This window comes from Porites lutea, chromosome 13, assembly GCF_958299795.1.
Source record: "Porites lutea chromosome 13, jaPorLute2.1, whole genome shotgun sequence".
In the NCBI taxonomy this organism is placed as follows: domain Eukaryota; kingdom Metazoa; phylum Cnidaria; class Anthozoa; order Scleractinia; family Poritidae; genus Porites; species Porites lutea.
In genome coordinates, this window is record NC_133213.1 from 8,707,363 (window position 1) to 8,731,256 (window position 23,894).

A 23,894-nucleotide genomic window follows, 5' to 3' on the forward strand; every position below is an offset into this window, starting at 1 on the left:
CTTAATCCGTTTTATTCTTAATTTTATAGATATGGCTGCCGTGAAGTTGACCGCCATTGCTGGCTTTGTGGTGCTAATTACTTTGTTGGAGCAGACCAAACCTATGGAAGCTCGTCGAGTTAAAGTGGTCCATATTGGCACCCGTATCAGAAAACTTATTAAAAAGGTTGACGAACTGAAAAAGGAAATCGCCTCCAGGGAGCAGTGTGAACGTAAGAAACATTTCAAGCGCACTCTCACTATCTTTTATTTTTAGATTATTCAAATAAACTGTATACAAAACTAGTATTTATACCCTTGGCCACAAACACACACAAATGAGCCGGGGAGCACCGCATATGATGGTCTATTCTATACGGAGATGCTCACGTCCGTAAGCGCTACAAATGTACCTCTTCATGCTTCAGGTACATCAGGTTAGGGAATTCAAGAATCGAAATGTATGGAAGGGTAGTAAAATCTATCATCAAAGTACTTAAAAGGGCCTTTAAATAAAAATTTTTCACGACGCACGTTATGATTATAGCATTTCAATATTAACAAATTTAAACGTTACGCGAAAATGACAAGACAGCTTCGCGCGCGTTTAAGCGTTTTATCCTTATCAATTAAGAAAGTTTGTTTAAGACAGTACCATTTTTCAATGGAAGATATGCGAAAGGGGTTCCTTTTTTGTCAAAGGGGTTGGACTCTAGGGGCGTTTGAAAGAGAAGGGAAAGGCAGTTATCCAAACAGTGGAGTTAACAAGCAGCTCGATGTTATTGATTGCTTCTTCTCTATATATGGTGAACAGCAAGGGAAAACACATCTATTTCCTTAAAATGTCTCTCTTACAAAAGGTTCATTGACCGATTTTAACTGCAATTTACGTCAGATCCAAAAGACTTTTGTGGCTGTGGTTGCCGCAGGTTAGATACCAGGGGCACCAACGACTGTTTCCTGCTAAATACATTGAAGGCACTTTTTAGGCTATCCAGAGTACTTTTAGATCTCTAGAAATGCCTTCTTAACGGTACGGTGATTTAAAATTTGTACCTGTTTGGTTATCCTAGGGGAACTTGAGTGTTTTCGAAATTACAGGGACTTCTGCAATCAGTATTATTATTTTGGCGAAAATTTTAGCTGCAGTTAGCCCACTACGGAAAAGGGAATTTCTCTGATTCCTCTCTCCATCACATTTTAGAATCTGAAAATTTAAGGTTTCCTTTTTTGTACGAAAAATAACCTAACCAGGGAAGTGAAAAGTGAAAAATTAAACTGAAGAAAATCGTAGCGAATTTATTAAATAAGCGTCGAAAATTGTACATGAACGGAACGGTCATCTAGAAAGTTTAGTCTTCCTCAAGTAATAGAAAAATTCTACGCAATATTTGCTTCTCCGTACAGGTATTTTACAGTGAAGGGTTGTTGGGTGCCCCTAAGATAATAGGCAAAGACCAAATGATATTTTTTCTAGGCTATGGAGACCCAAGGGGAGATTTGGGGTCATGAAAAATTGAAATTTTAAAGAAAATTTAAGGATGGCTAAAAGGAGCATTTCAAGTTTTTCGTTGATGAAACAAGTAAAAAGTTCCCCTTCAAGGTAACTTAAAACTGTTAACACTGCATGTAGAGGAAATGCAAAAATAACGGGGTTTAATTTTTAGAAAAATAGTCAGGGAATCAAATAGTGTCTGTAGCAACCATGAACAAAACCAGTACTCAAATAGACGCAAGAGTAACAATAAACGAAAAGTGTCACAAGTCATCCGTTATTTAAAATTCTTGATTTTATTTAACAATTGAAGAGCTTTTGCTGCACTTCAAGAACCCTTAACTTAGCCCATAATATTTTTAGGATATCATTCAAAAGACTAGTAGACGTGCCATTTTAATGCTAAAACTTAAGGGTTTAACTAAATGAGAGGCTGGGATGACTTTGGTTTGACTGCAAACTTCTTTGAAAAAAAAAATGAACACAGAAAAAAATACATAGAGGATATTACACGGTGGCACGAAGATACGAATTTTATTTTCGAGTGGCAAAGCAATATTTTACGAACGAGCGCAGCGAGTGAGTAAAATATTGTTTTTGCCACGAGAAAATAAAATTCATATCTTCAAGCCGTCGTGCAAAGTTCTTTTTATTATATAGACAAAAAAACATTGATAAAATAATAGATGGAAATTACCGCTATTACGTCATTGATAAACTCACGTGTGAGATTATGGAAAATAAACCACTTGGGTCCCGGATGTAGTTTTTATGAATTTTACGAGTGGTATATTTTCCAGTAAAACACTCATGTCTATATAATAAATAGCAATATCGGATAGCATTAAAACAAAGTAAAACCCAGAATGGTTTAGATCACAAACATTAATCTCATTGTTAGCTTGGGTTGCCTGTAGAGACCCTAGTAGTCGTAGAGGGCCAGAAATTCTCCGTTTTACTGCCAAAGTGTCTGCCAAAGTAAGGTCGAGGTATGGTCGCGTCAGAGGAAGGTAGAGCCACAAAGTATTTTTAAAAAGGGAAAATAATTTTCCATGGTCTACACTCTTATAGACCGTAGAAATGACGTCAAAATGTTCAGAACTCAAGTGGAACCATAAGCCACAGCCCTGTCTTTTATAACACAATGTCAGTTTTTATCTTCCATTTCCTGTGAATTTTCATCGTGCACTTAAGACAGAGAAAAATGTTGCACCATCATTGAGTCATTTCCATTTCCATTTCCATTTTCCAAAGAGCCAAACTTATTGTTTCTTACAGTTCGAACTTAAATATCCCATGGATTCAGGCTTCGCAGCTCGCCCTCTCTCACGTGGAAAAAAAATTCAAGAAAAACCACATAAATAACTTCAATTGAAATATAACGGTCAGTTTTGTTACTATTTTCTGTCGACTGTTGTTACAGATGGCAAGGATAGACATGGATCGACTTCTTGAAAAAGCGGGGAATGCAAAAGTCACTAAAAGCTTTTATAGCTAGTGCTTTCGAATTCAGAACACACTTGTTTGGTATCTTCTTAACTTTAACTACGCAAGCCCTAACAGGCCGGGTTAGGAATTTGTTTCATGACTAGAAATACGTTTATCGCAACACCTGGGGTGCCTGTATGGGGCCAGCAGTATAAATAAATTGAAACTAGCCAATAGGTAAGAAAAATATGCCTAAAAAAACACAAAAACAAAAACAAAAGCACCAAAAAAGCCTGCCGCTTGCTTAAAGTTGAAATTTGGAAGGCTACGTTGACGTACTGTCCCCAGGACTTCGCATCCACGACCATTGCCGAGATGCAGGTGAATTTCCCTGTGTAGTTGAACCGCTGGGAATCCGTATCGACCCACGTCTGGAACAGAAGGAAAAAATCGCCGAAGTGTGTGTCCTTCAAAGAACGTATTAGGAAATTTGAAGTAATAGTTGAGGAGGGACAGTAAAGGAATATAGAAATATATTTGTTTTCCTTATTAAGTCTCCTTCCAGCCGCCGACTTATCGGTTTGGAAAACGGTTCAGAATCCTAATAGGTTTTATTATACAAATGTATTACTAAGTGCCTGTAAATCGGAACATAACCTAAATGTTATAAATCCGGAAACATTTATAAATCCAAGGGAAAAAATCACCTCTATTGTAAAAAGTTGAATGTAGGGCGTTTTAAAACATTCGAAAACGTTGCAAAATATTCCCAAGCTAAGGGGATACTTCTGATTGCACTATATTAGAGAACTCAAGCAACAGCAACGACGACTGCAACGAGAACCGCAAAAAAGCAATAGGTTTCAAAACAGCATTTCAACATTTCTAGTTTTAACTTAAAAACAGTCCTTTGGAATTGAACTCCAGATATATTCGCAAACATTTGACAAAATGAAAGAGATGGATTAAGAGCGACAAAGTCTAAGAAAGCACTGACGCACTTTTTTAAAGTGACGTGTCCACCACCATAGCCGATGTAGTTACTTAAGCTCCCTAATCATTGGCTGATTGGTCAGGGAGTTTCCACAACGCGCGAAGGCCATTAAAATTTTGCTTTCAAAGTGAATAATAGTTGTGTTTCTCTTCGCTATCGCGATTATTTTAACTTTTAACTTTAATTAATATTATATTATATATGTTGTAACTTTTAAAATTAGTTAGGATCGGAGATACTAGCTATGTAAGCTACTCTAAAATCCGAGGATAAATAAAGTTTATGTATGTATGTATGTATGTAAATTGCTTGCTTTGTTAAATGCAAGCGAACTCTTCTGGAACCGTATAACTAACAACCATATCCAAGTTCAGAAAGAGAAAGAGAAGCTAGTCGTCTCTTCTTCATGTCCTCCATAAAGGTGAAACTAGGAAATTTCATGTCGTAGTCTTACAATGAAGGCAAAGAAATGTCCAAAAAGAGTATATTATGCACGAGCAGGTTCGTTGTTCAACCTACTAAGGTTTTGAAGTACTTGTTGTCGTCGCCGTCGTGGTAACTCAGACTTCAAAATAAAGTACAGGTTGAACCAAACTTACTTTTTCGGTTGTTTAAAAAATTAACTCATTACATTGTAATTATATAATTCACACTAAACATAATGAAACTTTGTCTAAATAGGCAATTCGTCAGCCATTTACAACAAGTTCTCAAACTATAACTACCTAGCTATAACTATTTAAGCAATAGAAAACATTTATTTTCTGTGTTTACATAGCCTGATATAAACACGAGAGGGGTTGGGAGAATTCGAGACAGTTATGCAAACCCGAGACGAGGGACAGGAAAAAAGTTTTCTATTGCTTTTATAAAGTACCTTTCCCGAGAAAAAGACGCAAACTCTTTGTTATGGCACTGATTAAAAGAGAAATTCTTACCAGTCACAAAGTCTTGTACACGAAGTCTTGCACGCGTAATCAGTTCTTGTTTTGCAAAAAGATGCTGTTCAAAATACGGGTTTTTTCTCGCTTAAACTGTCAGCTTAAGCGAAAAAAAATTGGCACACCTTCTTCGTAACGATTTTCCAAGTTTCAGCCGACGGAGGAATGGGTAAATAAAGTAAACTTGTCGAGTTTTGAACTCGAAAACTTTTTTAAATTCGTGCTCGCATGATTAGCGCGGGAAAATCAAAACATTTTGACGCCACAACCATGTTTACATACTCTCATGTAAACACTCCTCTCGGCCAATCAGAGCGCGCGTACTATCTTAGTTATTTTATATAACTGTATAGAGTGTTTTCACTCACATGACCAGCATCTATGCAAATTTATTGGAACAAAAGAAAGCGTTTGCATAAGAAAAGAGTTCAGCTCCCAGAGGATTGGTTTGGGACACCAACATGGCCGCTGTTTTATTGTTTTGGGACACCAATATGGCCGCCGTGACGTCATGTGAAAACACTCTATAAACAACTCTATGTTGAGGAACTTCTTTCCGTTGATGCCGTGCGTTGAAAGACCCGAGGTACTTCGTGCACCTTGTTTCGCAAAAGAGGCCTTGCCACAATGTAGCACCAATTAAACTAACACTATTTTAAAATAATTCTGCGTCACTGTAAATTTCTGAGTCCGTCAGGTTTTAGTTTGTATTGCGTTCAGAGAATTTCAACGCAAAATAGTCTCGTGAAGCTACTAGGCAATAGAATACCACGATTGCCTCAAGTATGTTTTGTTTCCATCCTAACCTTTCCAAAATTTGGAAAAAATTTGAGAATGTCAGGATGCAAGCTGCTGTATTCTGTAATTTTTGCAGCGTCCGTTGTAAAGTTACCCCACAAGTTTCCCACAAAGTACTACAGAAGTCGAAATTAGGTTAAAGTTTGATAAAGATGCTATGTCGCCTGGGAACTAGGTGGTTATGGCCCGATTCCAGAAGCGCTCTTTTTGGTCAGTTTTTCGTTGTGTCAATTCGAACTGAGTTTTTCGTCAATTCTTATACCAAGTGATTTTGTTAATTGCAACTTGTTTCACCCGAGTAAAGTTCATTGTGACTGATAGGGAAGCAGCATCAAAGGCGCATACAATATTCCTAGGTAAAATGTCGAGGTAAACCGTTGATATTTAATAGCTGTCTTCCGCGTCTATTTTAACATAATAGGAACAATATAAAACAATATTCGTGCCTAGACTTTTTTCTGCTCTATAGCCTCTTTGATTGTGATTATCGCAAAATAGATTTTAAATTCTATTGGACAACTGAGAAGTCACTCAAGCTCAGCCAAGGAACGGAGTCTACCCAAGACGAAACGAAGCACTGAGAGCCTTGGTCACATATTCTTGGCGACGCCAAGATAGGATGGAGAAAATGGTCAGCAGAATATGGCCCGTGAGTCCTTTTCTTCATTTTTGGCCTGGTTTTGGCAATTTTGGCTTGATTCAATTTAGCACCGACACAAGAAATAATTTACGAACTGTCAAGATGTCGAAGAAATGAAGTATCTTTTAAAGCAAAAGCTAAAAGAACAACTACAAAGAACAAAACAGACTGCATAAAACTGAAAGCAAGTCGAATTATAAGTAGAGAATACTATTCTATGATTTACGAACTCGTAGAATTAAAATCATTATAAAAATAAAACAGGAGTTGTCCTATATAATTTAAAACCTATTTTCCGTTAATTAATCACAATCAAAGAGGCTATAGAGCGGGAAAGTCTGGGCACGTTTATTATTTTATATTGTTCCTATTATGTTAAAATAGACGTGGAATACAGCTATTTAAATATCAACGGTTTACCTCGACATTTTACCTAGGAATATTGTAAGCAGTGACGTCATCACCTCCACCAAGTCTCCTACTCGACCTTACCTCGACCTTACGTCGACAGTAAAACGGAGAATATGAGCCCTCTATGAGGACAGACTCTGATTTACATCAACGACGTGTTTCTTTTATAGCTTGCGAGTCAATTAAGGAAGAAGGTTTCCTTTTCGCAAATCCAACAGCTGACTACATTGATGCAGGGAAATTAAGTGGGCCGTTGGATTCATTTACTTTCTGTATCTGGTTCAAACTTGAAAATGACCGTCGTCAAGGGTGTTTATTCAGCACAGGATCAAAACGACTTGGTGGTGCCCTGGACCTTGGCTTGTATACACACAATGGCTATCTTTCCTTCGTAACTGTTGGCGCAACGTAGGTGAAAGTCATTTTAAATCTTTCTTCTTTAAACTGGGCGCAGTAAGCTGAATTAGCTAGGATTCTCAACTTGTTGCGAAAGAGAGAGACAGAGAATAGCCATTTTGAGCACGTCGTTAAAAACTACCTTAGGTAATCAGGAAATATGAACAGTGTATCGATGTTTTAATTGATTGTAAATAATATTTTATCGCGTTAGCCAAAGGTAGTTGAAATAAAAACAGTAATTTCCTTAGTTTCAGTAAGTTCCGCCGGTTCCGCAGGGTCCGCGATTCCGCGGTTCCACGGTTCCACGCCGTGCAGTTCCACCGATTAGTCTTACCCGGCAGAGGGAAAATAAAATGCCAAGACTTCAAAAGAGCTGAGAACAATACACGCCAAATAATTGCTTTATTTGAAGAACCCTTTCTTTGATCAACTTTCAATTTGGCTTATATCCACAGGGTCCTCTTCTCTGCGTCCGAAGGCTTTCGTCTTGACAAGTGGAACCATTTCTGCGTAACAGGATACCCATGGAAGTTTTACTTAGATGGAAAACTGGTGTATACACCAGCCAATCGGGAATTAGGTGACTTGCTCCTCTATCATTAAATTATTAACTATTAACAACTGTTATCTTAATTGGGCACTCCCTAAGATGACACTATACTTAGGCCCGGGGGATTCTGAATCATATCAGTGTGCCTTCACTCAATGGCTGCTTATTTCTCAGTCAAATTTATCTCAATTACAAGCTGAATATCACGTGATGTTAGTTGAAAAAAATAGATATCTTCTGTGTAAGAAACGAAATGAATTGGGCTCATGAAATAAGATCTCTTGTCTAAAAAAGGGTATCGTAACGAGCGATTTTGTCTTATGGGTCCCGTAAGTTCGTTTGCTAAGGGACTGTGCAATAATTATCAGGAGGGGGGGCTGAAAAACTAGAGGGGGGGCATTACATAAAATTGCTGCTAAGATAGGTGGGGCTCAAAGTAAAATCACTCATTTGACGGAGGGGGGCCTTAAGTTTTATTCGAAATGTAAATAAAATTAAACGCAATAAAAGATTCTCAATACAGGTATCATGTTAGACTGTAACAAATATCAACACGAACAGCTGTTAAACGATTATTGAAAATATTCCATCAAAATGAAAAGCAAATTCACAACTGATCAATTTTAACCCGTCTTCTAATTAATTGAGCTGATCATATGTAAAGGAAAAATCATGAACTTGTTTTTCAGCTTCCCCCATAAAACAATGGGAATCAAACAGATCTCGTAGACAAGCTTTGTCGGTTTTTGATGTGAATAAAAGTAATGTTTCTTCATCGACTGAATCGATTTGCTGAATTTCATATATGTTTAGCTCATAACAAAGTTCAACAGGCTCTCCTCCCAAGGATCTAAATATAATGCAAGCTCTTTTTCGTCTGTTATTTGAAGCGTTCAATTTCCTGTTCTTTGATTTTTTTTCTCTGCTCCTTTCTCTTTCTGGCTTCAGAAGTTTTAGATTTTGAGCCAATGTGGTAAGCACCCCGGTACTTAGCAAATGCTTTGTCTAAATCTTCAATCAAGCAATCAACATCCTTCTCGATACTAGATGTTACATAATAACGTTTGTCATTATTGAAGCTGTGATGGCAGCTCAGTCCAGTTTTGAGTTTACCAGTGTGGTGGGAGGGGGGGGGGGGGTGCGACGTTATTTTTAACATAACAGAGGGGCGTAGAACTAATTTTTTTTGTTTTGCAGGGGGGGTACTGTCTAAGTTTTTGCTAGATAACTCTAGTTTTTCAGCCCCCCCCCCTCCCCTCCTGATAATTATTGCACAGTTCCTAAATCAAAAGTATGGCCTCGCTTCATTCAAGTTACCGCTTATTCCTCAGTCAAATTTATCTCATTTACAAGCTGAATATCACTTGATATTAGTTGAGAAAAAATAGATAATTCTGTGTAAGAAAAGAAATGAATCGATCTCAAGAAATAAGATCTTTTGTCTAAGACAGGGTAGCGGAACGAACCATTTTGTCTTACAAAGCAGTGGCGGATCCAGGGAACGGGCCCCGGCGGCCCAGGTCCCCTGCTTATTTTTAGATCAAACTGAGGCCCGAAGGCCCGAAAAAAAATTTAGGGGAGACCTAAGGGCAATCGATTTCTAAATTACTTATCTCGTTGCGTGTTTCACGCACCAAACAGTTTTTTCATTTACCTTTTATTTGAATTCTTCAGTCTTTATCTGAACACGACATGATACTGAAAATCTCGCGGGCGTTAAAGAATAATAATTTTAACCTTAAACTTTTTCTTTACACTGTAGTATTAGACCCCGGCCAAGAAAACTTGGTATTTGGACAATGTCACCGGTGGACGGAAGACGAAAGTTCCAATGCCGATTTTAGCTTTAGTTTCAATGCCGATTTCAGCTTCGTGGGGAAAATGGCAGGCATCAACTTTTGGGATCGTTCGATGAGTGACCAAGATATCTCCGAACTATTCAAGTCGTGCGCTGCCGGGAAGGGCAACATTATTTCCATGGCTGACTTACAAGGGATGGGAGAAGTGAAGAAAATCTCCGTATCTTGTAAATCTGAGTAAGCTGATAAAGCATTGTTGACAACGATCATTTTTGGGTGATTTAGACAATTTTAATCAAGGGAATTTAGCTATTTGGTTTGACATCCCATAGGCGTGCTTTTTTAAAAAGTCTGAAATTGGATTTGATCGACTTGATTATCAATAAAACTGGTGTTATATAAAGCTTGTTACCAAAACCCGGCATTAGAAAACTCACACGTTTTATTTGCATTACGTATCCACAATGACTTGGTCTTGTATTTGACATTTATTTATTGTGAATACCCATGCAATCATTACTTACGATGAGCAGGAATATCCTTTATAACACACTCTTACCAAGGCATCCAACGAAAGAGAAAATATTGCCAAGAAATTTCTTAAATTCGATTAAAGGCCGAAATCTTCTGGATTACCTCACCATTCGTCTAAGATATTCGAATTATTATTAATTTTTTTTTTGGATGACTTACTTAAAATTGACGGAGGTTGCCTTTTTCACATTTTATTGCCAAGGTTTAAAATATCATTTTAAAAAGGTACTCCTGAAAATTTCGGTGTAAAGACAAAGCGTCCCCTTGAATCTCCTAATAAAGTATGGCTACTCTATGTACTTGAACGTTCGACCGGGCCCATCAGGGTCGGTTAAAGCCACCTACAACTTTTGAGACGAAACAAGTCCGCCTAACGAATCCGAACACAAACAGAGATCTCCAAATTTACCGAACAGGCCTCAGAGAAAAGCATTTGAGAAAATTCGGGCGTATTTGGAAACATTCAGTCGTTGGGTGCCCCTGTCTTAATGTAAATGGGACTGAACAGTCGAACGGACTCATTCAGAGTTTTTTTTCAAAATGGAAACGCCCTTTAATTTGTTGTTATGGTTTTTGATTCAAAATGTTGTTTTGGTGCTGAACAGAAGTAGATAGATATATTTGGGGATATATCGTAAATTCAGGTTTTTATGACTTGACCTTAAGCAACGACGACAGCAAAACAACTGCTCTACACGTGCATCACGCTTTTAAGTACATTTCTTTGACGTCCACTGCACGACTACGACGTGAAACCTCCCATTGCGACGTTTTATGAAGGACGTGGACATACTACGACAAATTTTCCCTTCTCTATTTGAACTCTCTTCTCTATTTGAAGGATAAAGCCCTTAAGAATTCAACTCCAGGAAAAGTCGCCTACATTTGACGAATTGAGCGGTTCCAGATAGACGCGATAAAATTTGAAAGGACGAAAACTCATTTTTTTTAGTGATGTTTTCACTGTCGTCGTCGTCGTTGCTCAAGGTCCCTATTATCACTGGTTGACATCAAAATAAAGAAGTTAATGAATCGAAGCAACCGTTTTCTTTGGGTTTCCCGGCTTGATAACCCACGCGGGATGTTGGGAGAACACGAGAAAAGCTTCAGTTGTAAATCACCGAATCGCCGAAGGCGAGTATTCTTCCAACATCCCAAGTGGGTTGTCACGCCGGTAAACCCATAGAAAGTGTGATCTGTTGCTTTTATAAAATAACTTTAAATAAAACTATGCGTTTACCGACAAAATAAACCATAGGTTTTTAACCAATCAGAACGCGCGTACTATCTTAGTTATTTTATAAAACAGATGAGACCCTGCCCCGTACCCAGACGTCTCTCTCTCTCTCTCTCGATGAAAATTTGCGCGCAAAGGAAGGCGGGAAGGAGAAAACGGGCTAGACGGCGCTAAACCTCCCTTTTTTTACCTTTCCCATGGTCCCTTGCGCGTCGTCACTAGTCACTCGCGTTTTGCGCTCGCCTCTTTGCGAAACCATGCGAAAAACGTAGCACCTGAGGAGAAGGCTGGATGAGACCTTTATCATACACTTGGGTCCAAATGTTATTACAGATAAGACCTTTATTACACTTGGGTCCAGTTATTAAACTTGTGCCTTCTGCACCTGTCTCTGCAGTTCGAACTTAAGTGATATCTTTGGTGTATCAACTCTGATCTTTTTTTTTCTCGTTCCCGCGTTTTTGGCCGATTTAAAACAAGATAATAGAGGGATTAAATGACTCGACAGCACGCAATTTAAAGTGGCGTTTCCACCGCCGAAGCCGTCGTAGTTACTTAAGCTCCCTAATCATTGGCTGATTAATTAGGGAGTTTCCACGACAGCAAAGGCCACGACTGAACGTCGGCGAAAAAGTGTTCTGTAAATCTCTGTCGCGATTATTCCAACTCGCTTGCCTTGTCAAATGCAAGCGAACTCTTCTGAAGCCGAATAACTAACAACCATATCCGAGTTCAGAAAGGGAAAGAGAAGTTCGTCGTCTCTTCTTTATGTCCTCTATAAAGGTGAAACTACGAAATTTCACGACGTAGTCGAGCAATGAAAGTACTGAGATGTCCAAGAAAATAGTATTGCAGGAGCAGATTTGTCGTTTTGCCTATATTCGATCGACCGATTGAGTTTTCGCAGCCGTCGTGGTATCAGAAACCTCAAACTAAAGTACAACACCAAACTTGTTTTGTGGTTGTTTCAAACATTAACTCACTACATCGTAATTATATGATTCATACTAAACTAATAAACCTTTGTTTATACACGGGCAATTCATCAGCGTTTTACAAAAAGTTCTCTAACTATTGCGTCAATGTAAATTTGTGAGTCCCTCAGGTTGTAGCTTGTATTGCGTTCAGAGAATTTCGAGGCCAAATAGTCTGGAGCTATTAGGCAATGGAATTATACCACGACTGCCTTTAGTACGTTTTGTTGACAGCCAAGATTTTTCCACCTCAAAATGTCCAAAATTTTTTCAGCATAACTTTCATAATTTGATTATGTCAGGATGCGGGTAGCTCTTTTCTCGCAATTTTTCAGGCCCGGCCAGAGGTTTTGGGTATACGGTATCCCGGGCCATTTTAATTCAGGTATATGGTATTTTTTGCTCAAAATTCGGGTATAAAGTATTCAGTTTTTCCTGAATTTTAGGTATTCGGTATATGGTACAGAAATCACTAAGAAATGTATAATTCATTTCTCAGTTTTATTATCGATCTAATGCTCAGGTGAAATAGTGCGGATGCTCGAAATTGTGTTCAAGCCCTAATCAAATACTTACAAAACCTGTGACTCTTTCTGTCAGCCTTCAATCTGACTGGGGCAACCACAAGGTTAGGTTTTGATGAGACAGTTACCTGCATCCAGCATTACTACGCTTTTCACGAAGAAGCCTCGTTAAAAGTTCAGGGTATAAAGGGCTCAACTTCCCAGACCTAAGGACCAGACGGAACACTATCTGCTACTACACTGAACTCCGTGAAGATGATACTGGAAGCCTCACTAGACTGAGGATAAAGGTGACGGAACTCAATCCAAACTTCATTCAACACTTAGACGTTGCAAGCCTTTTAACTCTCTTTGTTAAACTTCTTTTCCAGTATGAGAGGGGGTAACACGGACACTCCCATGATGCTCTACTTTTGCTTGCGTTTTCCCAGATGTATTAACGAATTATTAAAACGTGTCACAGGTACAAGCTACAGGTACTTTACAGATCCAGTGGCCTCGTGCGTCTACCTTCAGCCTACTTTAGGTGATGTTGATATAAACTTCTGCGACCTTGCAAAATTACCGAAGCCTTTGTCTGGTTGCTTATTCAAGAAGCAATTGGATGAGATCCGCCAGTGGGTACAGTGACGGTAAGAGTGTCAGACAGAATACCACAAGGAACTTTTCAACAAAAGACAAGCCAGGCACCTTGCTATTGAACCTCTACGAGTCTGCACCCCCGGCGCAATATTCAGTTGACTTTGATGTGCTTCTCAATGAAGACATCCCCGTTCAACACCAAGATACCAGCACAGCACGTAACATTGTCATCACCCAGTCTACGTATGTTGTAGTTTCCCGAATATACAAATCGCGTTCTGCTCCAAACAGCCCACTGTATAATACAAAACTATTAGAGGATGTGGTTGATGACTATGACAGTGCTCGCTATGTAACAACTCTCTGTTGCAGAGAGCGTTGATGCATGGACAAGGTGACGAGGATTCGATCACCATGGATGCTGGCCGACCGCAAAGGAAGCGGAAGAGGACAGTGAACCAGGAGTTTCTCTTTTATTAAGATCTGACTTATTCATTTTCAGGTATATAGTATTCTGATTCAAAATAATTTTAGGTATTTAGTATCACACATTTTACGATTTTGAGGTATATTGGTATCCCACTACCCCCCTCCCCCCCCCCCCTGGCCGGGCCTGATTTTTGCAGCTTTTATTGTAAAGTTACCACACAGGTTCCGCACATCGTACTACAGTAGTCGAAAAAAGGTCAAAGTTCTATTTTTAAGATGTACTGTCGCCTGGGGAACCAGGTGGTTAACACCTTTTAAGGTGACTCGACCCAGTTTTTTGGGGGGGGTACCATCCTACTTTGAAGCTCTGTGGTATCCCCACCTTTACTTTTATCGTAAGTCTAACACATAGAATGGATAACATATAGATCAATCTACAATATAACATAAAACTTTTGGCGATCGGAGTAAATGTCACGTGGTTATAATGCCACACCCCTTTGAGGTCTGAGTCGAAAATCTGCTGTTGCCGGCATTTTTTCTTGAAAATCTCTCGGCTACACATAGTGCGCATTAGTGCCTTGCGCTGAACAGAGTTTCACCAAAATCGCAAAGACCCAATTCGAGAAATTCAGCGGTTTCCAAATTTAGGTCATAATTTATGCGAAAATGATAAGCAAACTTTACACGGATTATATCTAATAAACTAAGAGATTCATCCCTTTATTTGGGGCATCGTTATAACAGATGGGTCCTTGCAAGTCAGCAAAACGCTTTAGGGCCTTGTAAATGCGCGCGATTTCGAGCAAAGCAAACATATAGAAATTATAGTTTTCGCTATTTGTTGACGTTTGTCAGCGTTTAAGAGTCTTTCTCACGAAAAAAGCATTTTCTTAAAAATTCGTAGTTTTTTTTCCTTCAAATTTTTTCAGGGCCACAATTGATTAACTAACTACCCGGACTCTGAATTTCATGGTCATTGAAAAACTGTGACATTATCTTCTATAAGCCCAAACTTGAGTAAACATTGAAGATTTTTAGCGTTTTGGCTGAGTTTGTGCTTTGGGAGTTGTCTATTGTTTCTAGTCTGTCATTATACAGCATTCTTGTTCAGCACGCGTGCAATGACCACGCTTGGCTGACTTCCGAATGCTCACCGAGATATTCCCGTCACGAGTTGGTTTGATTATTCGCTTGCATTAAACATATGAAAAAATGATATTTTTTTAATAGTAAGTAGATTTAGTGTGTAGCACTTCTTGATTTTTTTGCAAAGGCACAAGAAGCACGAGAATTGATTAAAAATTGTGAGTTAAACCTGTATGTATCAAGGCATGGCCTGTCTCACTGTACCAAACTGATCATATCTCGGTGAGCATTCGGAAGTCAGCCAAGCGCGGTCATTGCACGCGTGCTGAACAAGAATGCTGTATAATGACAGACTAGAAACAATAGACAACTCCCAAAGCACAAACTCAGCCAAAACGCTAAAAATCTTCAATGTTTACTCAAGTTTGGGCTTATAGAAGATAATGTCACAGTTTTTCAATGACCATGAAATTCAGAGTCCGGGTAGTTAGTTAATCAATTGTGGCCCTGAAAAAATTTGAAGGAAAAAAAACTACGAATTTTTAAGAAAATGCTTTTTTCGTGAGAAAGACTCTTAAACGCTGACAAACGTCAACAAATAGCGAAAACTATAATTTCTATATGTTTGCTTTGCTCGAAATCGCGCGCATTTACAAGGCCCTAAAGCGTTTTGCTGACTTGCAAGGACCCATCTGTTATAAGGATGCTCAAAATAAAGAGATGAATCTCATAGTTTATTAGATATAATCCGTGTAAAGTTTGCTTATCATTTTCGCATAAATTATGACCTAAATTTGGAAACCGCTGAATTTCTCGAATTGGGTCTTTGCGATTTTGGTGAAACTCTGTTCAGCGCAAGGCACTAATGCGCGCTATGTGTAGCCGAGAGATTTTCACGAAAAAATGCCTGCAACAGCAGATTTTCGACTCAGACCTCAAAGGGGCGTGGCATTATAACCACGTGACATTTACTCCGATCGCCAAAAATTTTACGTTATATTGTAGATTGATCTATATGTTATCCATTCTATGTGTTAGACTTACGATAAAAGTAAAGGTGGGGATACCAGAGAGCTTCAAAGTAGGAGGGTACTCCCCCCAAAAAACTGGGTCGAGTCACCTTAATGAGCCCGATTCCAGAAGCGCTCTTTTTGGTCAGCTTTTGTTGTGTCAATTCGACGTGAGTTTGTAGTGATTTTGTAATTGCAACCTGAATTTGCATAATGGTGGCGGCGTGACGTATATGTTTTGTCCGTTTCAACTGAAATTTACAAGTAAAGCGTGACCGTTATACGTTACTTGTAGTTTTTATGTAAATGTATACGCCAGTTACTTGTACGTGGCAGTTACCAACTCAAAAGCCTATTAAAAAAAAGCTCCTTTGGTCACTGGGCACATTTCACCTTTGATGATTTGTGTAATTTTTTTTCTTACTTTTGTAATGCATTGTAACTTTTGTAGTAACCTCTTGAAATTGTGCAAAAAATAAAAAATCTGAAAATCTGAATCCTGTTTCACCCGAGTAACGTTCATTGTGACTGAGGGGTGGTTGAGAATCGAAAAAGTTTTTTCTCAGCTCTTTGCTTGCCCTGGAGGAAGTGAATAAATACTTTCGACAGATAAATTCTTATGCTAACCACAAGGCTCCTTGTTACAATGGTTCTGGAGATAATTTGGAGAGGAACTTGCTCCCGTAATTACTTCCATCTTTAACTTATCGATCAAGTCTCAAAATGTGCCTTGTATTTGGAAACTTCCCAATATTTCCCCCATTCGTAAGGAAACCCGTCATCCTTGAATCAACTTCGCCCCATTTCTGTTACTGATATTATCATTAGACTGTTAGAGAAAATTATTTATGTAGCAGAAGTGGAGCCTGTCATTAGATCTCATGTATCATCGAAACAATTTGCATAAAGGGAAGGCACCAATACTACCCTAGCTCTTATTAAAAGACAACACATGCGGCTTAAATGGCTCGACACCAGAGAGGCAGATGTTGTAAGGGTTTTTGCCTTTGATTTCTCTAAGGCCAGTTAATTACTTTATTTTATTAAACAAGTTTAGGGAATTGCACATCAATCCCTACATTATAAACTGGATTATTAATTTCTTATTTAGGAGGCAACAAGGTGTAATAGCTGATGGTAACATGACCCTTTTTTGCCTATAAACGGTTGAGTACCTCAGGGCACTATACTTGGGCCTATTTTTTCCGTAATGTTGAATGATATACAAGCTGTTCATTCTGATATATCCATTTTGGTTAAATTTGCAGATGACTTTTTAATAACTTTAAGTGTCTTGGTTAAGGGAACCGAAGACCAAACTCCCCGAGAAGTGAAAAACATACTTAGTTGGGCCCAGAACAACCATAAACCTTACTAAAACCAAGGAAATGCTTTTAAAGGGTAAAGCTAAAAGACCTCTCCCCACTAATACTTTTGATATTAAACAAGAAGCAGTTCTTAAGCTTTTAGGCGTCTCCTTTAATACATTGTAGTAATCCTACAACCTGGGACAAGCAAATCGGTTCTCTTCTTGGCAAAGAAGGAAGGGGTATTCACATATTACGAGTGTGCATGAAGTATGGTTTTAGTATAGACTCTTTTCAACACCTCTTCCATAGTCTGATTATACGTCTTTTTACTTATGGCATTTCACTATGGAGTGTTGCAAGTTATGATAAGTATCTATCTAAAGTTGATAAGTTTCAGAAGAGAGCAGTTCGTTTTGGCTTTCTCAAGGAGGCCACACCCATTTTAAGCCTTCTAGAGGCCTCAGAGAATAAGTTGTGGAAGAATGTCACAAACTCTGCTAAGGGACCTTTGGTGGATCTTCTTCCACCCAGTAAAACAAGATTACTAAGAAATTGTGGTCACTCCCAAGTACTTCCTCCACTTAGGACTGAACGATTTAAATGCTGTTTTATTAAATGTATTTACAGTCGGTACAGCTAAACGAAGTAGCAGTGACAGAGAATGTAACTACTTTCCGACTGGTATGAGCGCACATGAGCCGTTATGGCGTTAATTGACTCTATCAAAGTAAGGTATATAAGGTTTTGACAGTTGTAATGTATTCATCTCAGCTCTCGAACTTTCAACTTTCATTTTTTACATCTTACTTTATTTATCTATTGATTGATTTTTTACTTTTAACCCCAAGAGGTTGTGTGACTGCATTGGTTGGGGTATAAGTTCCCAATTTTTCTCATTGGGTTTCGGAGTTTTCGTATCAGGCGGCGTACGTAACTAGTTAAGCCTGAGTGACTTTATTTAGGAGTATTTGTATATCATTCTTTGGTTATCCTGTTGAACAGAGGAAGTTACGTCAATTGTCAGCCGGAAAGTTTGTTTTTGGAATCAGTAAACAGCTTATTTATTTAGCCTTTGGACAGATCCTATCAGCATAAATTTGGTTTAGTCGCATTTAGAGTAAGTTGGCTCGTGTTAAAGCTAAGTACGTACATTCAATAGGTCTCAAGGACATGATTCAATGCTGTTTGCACTTTTTTACATCACTATTCGCATACGAGAGATGCGTGTCATCGACGTTCATCTTTAATTCACAGTTTGAGAATATCGTATTTATTCGAATAAGGGCCCAACCTCGAATTAACACCCACCTCAAATAAGCGCCCAGCCCCACCTCAACCCCCTCCCCTTTCCACTCAAACTCAAATAAGCGCCCACCCTCACCCCACCCCCGTTCCTCCCCTTACCCCTCAAAAAATTGAATAAGTACTAAAAAGAGACTTCCCCAAGAGTTTTCTTCAGAGTATTTTACAGAAGCCTTGCTTTGTTACATCTTCGTGTTTTGTTATTAGCATTTATTGTTTTGTTGCAAAAGAAACATACTAGACTTAATGAAAATGGTGAAAATTTAATAAGTGCCCAGCCTCAAGTAAGCGCCCACCTCAAATAGGTGTCCACCCTCAAAGTCCAAAAATGTAATAAGCACCCAGGGTGGTTAATCGAATAAATACAGTAAGAGTGGACTGTGAATGGTCCCCGCTACGGGCACCGCTTGTTGAGAAGGCTCTCTAGTGTTGATCCCCCTCCCCCGCCCCCAACAGAACATTGTTTTGCGTGGCTCTCTAACATAATCTCTAACTATGAACAAGATAGAATCCTCATATTCTCTATCTATACAAGCATATGACTAAAAAGCTATTTATGACTTCAATTCTCAGATATACCATAGTGATCAAGCTTAGATAAAGTAATCTTGTGGTCAAGATTATCAAAAAAGTTCTTTTTAGTCTATTTTTGCATTTCTATAGGCATAAACAAAGTTAAGGACCCCATAAATGCAAAAAGAGAAATACAGTTTAGCCTCCCGTAACCGACCATCCAAAATGAAAAGAATCAGTGGTCGCTTATGGGAGGTGGTCGCTTTCAAGGATAGAATCACAGGGGGCTTCTTCCGAGAAGAGGTCTGGGCACTTTTACTTTAATGCAATTTCTAAGTTACGCCATGTGTATTTCCAAGTACATGTTGTATATTCTAAGTAGCATAGTGCACACAGCGAACATAGAGATCAGAGAATGTGTCAAGTGGTCGCTTACAAGAGCTTAAAAACAATGGAAAGTCATTAAACTTTCAGGCCCAAAAAGTGGTCATGGTCGCTCACAGGAGGTGGAAAAGTTTTGGTGTTTTGGATAGGCGGTCACTTACATGTATGGGAGGTGGACGGATATGGAAGTTCGACTGTAGTGAGGCTGATATCCAGCTGTCTTGAACAAACAAGTTTACCCATAAAGGACTTTTTATATGGCCAAAGACAAATTAAGTTATTTCACAGGAAGAATATAGGATATACCAAGGTTTCAACTTGCTCATACAGGAGCCTGCTATACTTCAACAAAATCACTTCTTTCTCCAAGGAAGAAAGAAATTGAAAAAAAAGTGTATGTTAAGATTGAGATAACCAGTAAACAAAGAAACCCTTTGGTGAAACATTTTACAAAAGAAAATTCACCTAACTTTATTCAATAAAAGTTCCCATGGAATGTGATTGTTGTGCCTTTTATAAGTTCAGCAGGCTCTGTACAATGTTCATGGTATGTCGGTCAGTTGTTGACCAAAATGTCATTTCTTTCCAGATTTCTTTATCCCACTACCACCTATAGAAACAATAGAACAAAAGTTTGCATGATGTGATGTAAGGTTACCGTAAACTGCCACTTATACAACCTTGGTTTCCCCACAAAATGTCAGAAATTCCATACTGATGATGTGTCATGTTACTAACCAGATCTGATTAGTGCTTCTGATTGGTTGTGCTGTATGGGAAATTTGCTTCAACCAATCTGATGCAATACCCAAATCTGGGTAGTGACGCGCTATCAGTATGGAATTTCTGCTCTCATTCCTCAGATGTCATTTTGCCGTGAAACCAGTCATGGGGTTGCAAAATGTAGGCTGTTTTCCTCACACTAAGCACATCTAATTATACTATATTAAGCTGTGACGGAAAGGAGCATTTTGTTGGGGGTTCATTTACAAAATCTTGATAATATTTTTTTTTTTTTTTTTTTTTGGGGGGGGGGCAATTTCAGTTAAGGGAACATTTCCTGGGGGGTCAGTTCATCAAAGTAGTACAAAGCAGTATCGAAAGCGAATTGAAATGATGAATTTAACAGCCATAAACATTAAACATCCATATTACAATCACGACTGTAGATAAAGTATGTGGTAAAATTTGGCACAACTTGTAGCTAGAATATTCATAGTTTCCACAGCAGTGAGGTGGGGGGTCACTTTCACAATACCTAAGACTTATAGGGGATCATTTCCAAAAGTTAGGATGAGTTGGGGGTTTTGTCAGTTTGAAATAGAAAAAAAGAACAGGATCAGTGTAAGATTCAGAACATGTCAGGGATAAAAACAGTCCAGTCTGGTAGTCCAGGATGAGTAGATTTTCTTGCTGGGCAAGTAACTAACTTTTGAAGTATACTTGCCACTGGGCAAGGAACCAGGCAAGCATCCTGCAACTAAATCTTACACAAACTAGAACAAGCAAGTAGTTACCACAGACAAGCAAAATGGTAGAGCTGCTTGCCCAATGGACATGTAAGAATTCAAGTTTTTGTCAAGCCCTGCATGTACTAACTAAGAGAAAAACATGTAATAACTAAGGCCAGTTCAAATGTTGAATTTCACATGTGCCAAACTTAATAATTCCTCTTCTAGTCTATGAAAATAGTTAAAAAAGGCATTTGATTCATACATCAAAATTATTTAACTCTCTGAACTCTGTCGAATTTAACTCTGTTCGCTTTCAATATTCCTAGTAATATAATAATAATTTGCTAAAATTCATGCATTAAGTTTGGCATGTGTGAAATGCAACGTTTGAATCAAAAGTCGAACCTAAGTCGAATGTTCAAATGTTTCAGTCAAAGATACGGCAAACATCGCATTTAATTTAAACAGTCAAATTTAATATATTCAAACATCGCACTCCACATGCGTTTAACTCTCGCGTTAAGTTCGGCACGTGTGAAATCCGACGTTTGAACCGGGCCTCAATGGACCTACCCATTGGTCCTTTCTTTCCAGCTTTGTCCTTTGCTTGTTCCAGAGCTTTTTTCTCATCCCTTAACTTTTGCTTGAGTGCAACATCATCCTAGACAAAGAAGTCAACACCAAAATTAATGCTTTTCATTAGTTATGCATACATAAATAATTTTCTAAACAGTAGATTACACAATCGACCTTCTATAATGAGAAATAAATTTTCATTAACAGCAAAAATTAAGTCTTTGGAATGAATGTGTTTACAATCGTTCCAGCATTCTGCAGGACAATAATATTAGGAGTTTTTCAAAAACTTAACACAAACATAAAATGATACCAATAAGGTTCTAGATTAATCAAACAAACACTTTGTTCCTGAATAATTATAGTTAATAATAGTTATTGATATTTTAAATGCACAAACAAACAATAACCTAAGGAAAATTAACCTTCATTCACACTAAAGAATGTTGGATGTAACTGAGACAAATTAGATATAATAGCAATTGGTGTATCACAAACTTCACTCATGGTTGGTGCATTTTTGGCAATCTCCTTGTGATACACCAATCACTGACAACCAGGGTGGTATTAATAGTCCCACTCAGTTTATTGACACTGCGCCTGAAGAAGACCTGCAAGTATGCGGCTGAAAATATTACAAACAATATATAACTAAGAGACTATCACAAGACAAACAATAAACTTATACCTTTCATGCACAATCCACAACAAACAATACATGTAACTCTCTCTAAGATGGACACCATTGGGACCCGCCCTGACTGTCCGCCTTAGAGAGGTGTTTGGCGAGAGTCATAGGATTTTCGATTGTAAGGTACGAGGAGAAGCGTGAATCTTTCGACCTTATTACTGCAAAGTTTGAAATCAGGGTGATGCGATTTTCGGGGAGAAAATCGCTCCGGTCCTGGAGCCCTTTCAAAACAAGGATTCCTCCCTTGTCTTCCTACTATTAGGAAAAGTAAACGGCGAACTAGATCAAAATCTTTCAAAATTGCTCAAAATCCCTTTATGAAGCAAAAGGACAACAACATATCGCAGGTGAGGTAATTCAACGTTGATTTAACATTGATTTATATACATACTTAGCGATACATCGCTATAGGTCAAGCAAACGGTAAATCCAGAACATTTACTATAAAATAACAATCGGCTACACACTTTGATGTGCAAATGTAAGCTTAAATCAGGCTCAATGCAAAATGCAACAATGCTACGTTATCCCAGAAAATCTATGATTTCTTGCAGGTTCTAAACCTTGGTTGAAATCAAAGCGATTTAGCTCGATTTGAGTTTTGAAGCTTATAACCTTAAGTTTAAAATTAAATCAAAACACATAAAATTTCCACCTCATCCATCTCCTTCTTTTCCTTCTTAGCTTGTTTCAATGGCTTCTTCTTGCCACCTATGGAAAGCACAAATTTACAAACAACAGAGACAAATCGCTTCAGCTTCTGGCTTTCAGTGTTATGCACTAATAATAATAATAATGGAATTTATATAGCGCTTATACATCGCTGTTCTAAGCGCTTTACCTTCTCTGCCCGACATCTTCGATCACAAATTTCAAGCGTGCGAACGTGGACGAACGACTGAACGAACGTGCTTTTTTGTAAGAAGACTTGAGCCCGCGTGAATACGACGTGTCTTTTAGTAAAAGTACTTCATATAGGAAGTGCCTAACGTCTCTTTTCTAACTCGTTGTTGCTGAATCATTCGACCAATCATTACTCGTGTACTAAGTCCACCATATCAACAATTCACCATATCTAGTTGGTACTTAATTAATTCTGCGATTTTGGCAAGACAGTATTTCGCGGGGTTTAATTTTAGCGATTTCAATAGGCAACTATGAAAGAGGTCATTAAATTTTGCGATTCAAGCTTTCTTTATAACTACAACTTGATTTTATTTTTCAAACGTCAAGTGAAGTTTTTCAAAATATTGAGATAAAATGGAATAAGCAAAACGCATATTACGTTGTTTTTTTTCTTAATTCCACAACAGAAGATAGAGTCAAATAGAACTTGAGTTTCATCTTTCAACCAAGACAGCCTGCGAGCAAGCTCCCCATTTGAGTTGGGGGGTGGGGGAGGGGTCATGAGATCACGCAAGAGGAGCACGCGAAAAGAGAAGAAAGTGCAAGGTTCGCTTCCCTCGCCATATAAAATGGAGAGGTTGCTCAGATGGCTTTGTTCAACTCAGGCAAGTGGCCATCTGTTTTGTTTTAGCCCGCTGACTTATTTTAGCACGCTCTTGAATCTTGCGCACGCGCTGAAGGCCCTAAAGCGGGATTTATACAGGAAAACCGAGCCCATTTTCACTGTTGTGCGTTCCGCTGTGTGTTGCAAAGCCCCAGCAAAAACAATTTGAGGTCAATTTGTCGTGCTATGGACATTTTCCTCGGTCAAAATATTTATCAGTTTTCTTGATAACTCTTAGAATTGTTAAACCTGTATTAAGCGATCAGTTGGCCTTCCCCAAGAGCGACCGCTAAATACAAGTTTGACCGTACTAAGAAGTGCGCGCATATGAACCAGCGTCA

General features: G+C 38.5%; 1 protein-coding gene and 1 long non-coding RNA gene across 2 annotated transcripts; one reads left to right on the forward strand and one right to left on the reverse strand.

The window, feature by feature from the left end:
• The first annotated feature begins 28 nt into the window (after positions 1-28).
• Positions 29-11,093, forward strand: LOC140922990 (pentraxin-related protein PTX3-like). Its single transcript, XM_073373039.1, has 4 exons — positions 29-212; positions 6,857-7,094; positions 7,541-7,665; positions 9,398-11,093. The coding sequence occupies exons 1-4, from the start codon at positions 32-34 to the stop codon at positions 9,673-9,675; spliced, it is 822 nt and encodes a 273-aa protein (XP_073229140.1). The 5' UTR covers positions 29-31; the 3' UTR covers positions 9,676-11,093.
• Positions 11,094-19,556: 8,463 nt separating this feature from the next.
• LOC140923000 (uncharacterized) lies at positions 19,557-22,987 on the reverse strand. Its single transcript, XR_012164120.1, has 4 exons — positions 22,885-22,987; positions 22,699-22,754; positions 21,350-21,437; positions 19,557-19,932 (listed from the first exon to the last, which is right to left on the reverse strand). It is a non-coding gene; the product is annotated as an uncharacterized lncRNA (long non-coding RNA).
• Positions 22,988-23,894: the final 907 nt, after the last annotated feature.

Excerpts from the sequence above, each read along its gene's own strand:
- LOC140922990 (XM_073373039.1), top strand. The coding sequence starts at position 32 with ATGGCTGCCGTGAAGTTGACCGCCATTGCTGGCTTTGTGGTGCTAATT. Across the intron at positions 7,095-7,540 it reads TTCGTAACTGTTGGCGCAAC|GGTCCTCTTCTCTGCGTCCG; the intron begins GTAGGTGAAAGT and ends TTATATCCACAG. Across the intron at positions 7,666-9,397 it reads ACCAGCCAATCGGGAATTAG|TATTAGACCCCGGCCAAGAA; the intron begins GTGACTTGCTCC and ends TTTACACTGTAG.